General features: G+C 42.1%; 1 protein-coding gene across 5 annotated transcripts in view; it reads left to right on the top strand.

Annotated features, from left to right (window-relative positions):
• usp24 (ubiquitin specific peptidase 24) overlaps positions 1–1,310 on the top strand; it is a 45,589-nt gene that overhangs the window by 10,203 nt on the left and 34,076 nt on the right. For all 5 annotated transcript variants that reach the window (XM_032525176.1, XM_032525173.1, XM_032525172.1 and 2 more), the window contains exons 6-7: positions 737–772; positions 884–949. In XM_032525176.1, coding sequence (XP_032381067.1) covers positions 737–772; positions 884–949 — 102 coding nt within the window. The remainder of the gene's footprint in view (positions 1–736; positions 773–883; positions 950–1,310) is intronic.

Below are 1,310 nucleotides of genomic sequence, written 5' to 3'. Positions count from 1 at the left end.
AATACAATGGTGTCATGCTAGTCAACCAGCGTATTTCTACCTAATTTCCCTCCAAAATTCCTTCAAAAGAGTAACGTTAGTCACAGCGCTTACTTGCTTTGGTGTTTGTGAAGCATTAAGTTTAACAAAGAATGGTTCCCATTTGAAAATATCCTTTTTTATTTATTTTTTCTATGTAGATGCACTCCCTTACCTAATCACTGCAGTAGTCAATAATTATATCTTATTTCCAAATAGAGCTATTTATGTCATCTTTTAAAAATTAGTTTTTCTTTTGTCATGTTGCAATTATACATTGGAGGGGAAGAAATATTGCAATGTCAGATTTTTACAATATCGTGCAGACCTAATCCATATGCCCTTGCAAGTATATAAACTTGTGCTAGTGTTAATACACACACTTCCTTATTAGCCTTTGTTTACTGCTCATAGTCGTGTTAATGGGGCAGACAGACGAGTTCTCCTTCTCCAGTGTTGTAAATGGATGGCCTTTTATATAGAGCCTTTACACCTTACCACGCAAATCGTTTTACAATTTGCCTCTCATTCCTTCACCCTTTCACACACACACCCATGGTGGCGGAGTGGCCATGCAGCCACCCTGTGTAACTAAGACACTGGGGCTCAGCAAAACACGTGTGACCGACATGCAAGAGCTGTCAGGAAGTGTGTGTGTGTGTGTGTGTGTGTGTGCGTGTGTGTGTAAATCCACCAAAAACATATGTTTCTCTTTCAGGAGCCTCATGGTTGGCTGGTTGATTTGGTGAATCGAGTGAGTAGTGAGCAGTCCCCCAGATATTGTCTTACTATACATATGCTATAGTTCATAATATAATATGTTTTGCTTCACATGTCTCCTTTCCTCCTCTTTTTCGGTGTCAAGTTTGGAGAGTTGGGAGGATTCACTGCCATCCAGACTAAGCTCAACGCAGATGAAATCGAGATTGCTGTAAGAGTAACCGCCTTTACTTTAAACTTTTTTTTTTCCAGCCTTACAAATGGACCAAAGAGTAATGAGATAGTTCCTACCCTGAAGATGTAGACAGACTTTGTGACCGCCACCAGGTTTCCCCCCACTGGTCTCAGCTGCAGGCTACTGAATGTCTCTCTCTTTCCCCTTCTCGCTAATACTCCCTACAAACACCCTCTCTCATCCTCCTGCTGTGTGATGGTTGAAATGCTCGGTTGTGTAATGCTTTCTGAGGCATCCTTGTACTGATGCTTCCTTCTGGGAACCTGGCCGGAACCACAGCAGTGCACAGCCATTGATTCAGTGTGTACGCACACACACACACACACACACACACACA

The sequence above is a fragment of the Etheostoma spectabile genome, chromosome 9 (genome assembly GCF_008692095.1).
Source record: "Etheostoma spectabile isolate EspeVRDwgs_2016 chromosome 9, UIUC_Espe_1.0, whole genome shotgun sequence".
In the NCBI taxonomy this organism is placed as follows: Eukaryota; Metazoa; Chordata; class Actinopteri; order Perciformes; family Percidae; genus Etheostoma; species Etheostoma spectabile.
This window is presented reverse-complemented; position numbering and strand designations above follow the sequence as displayed.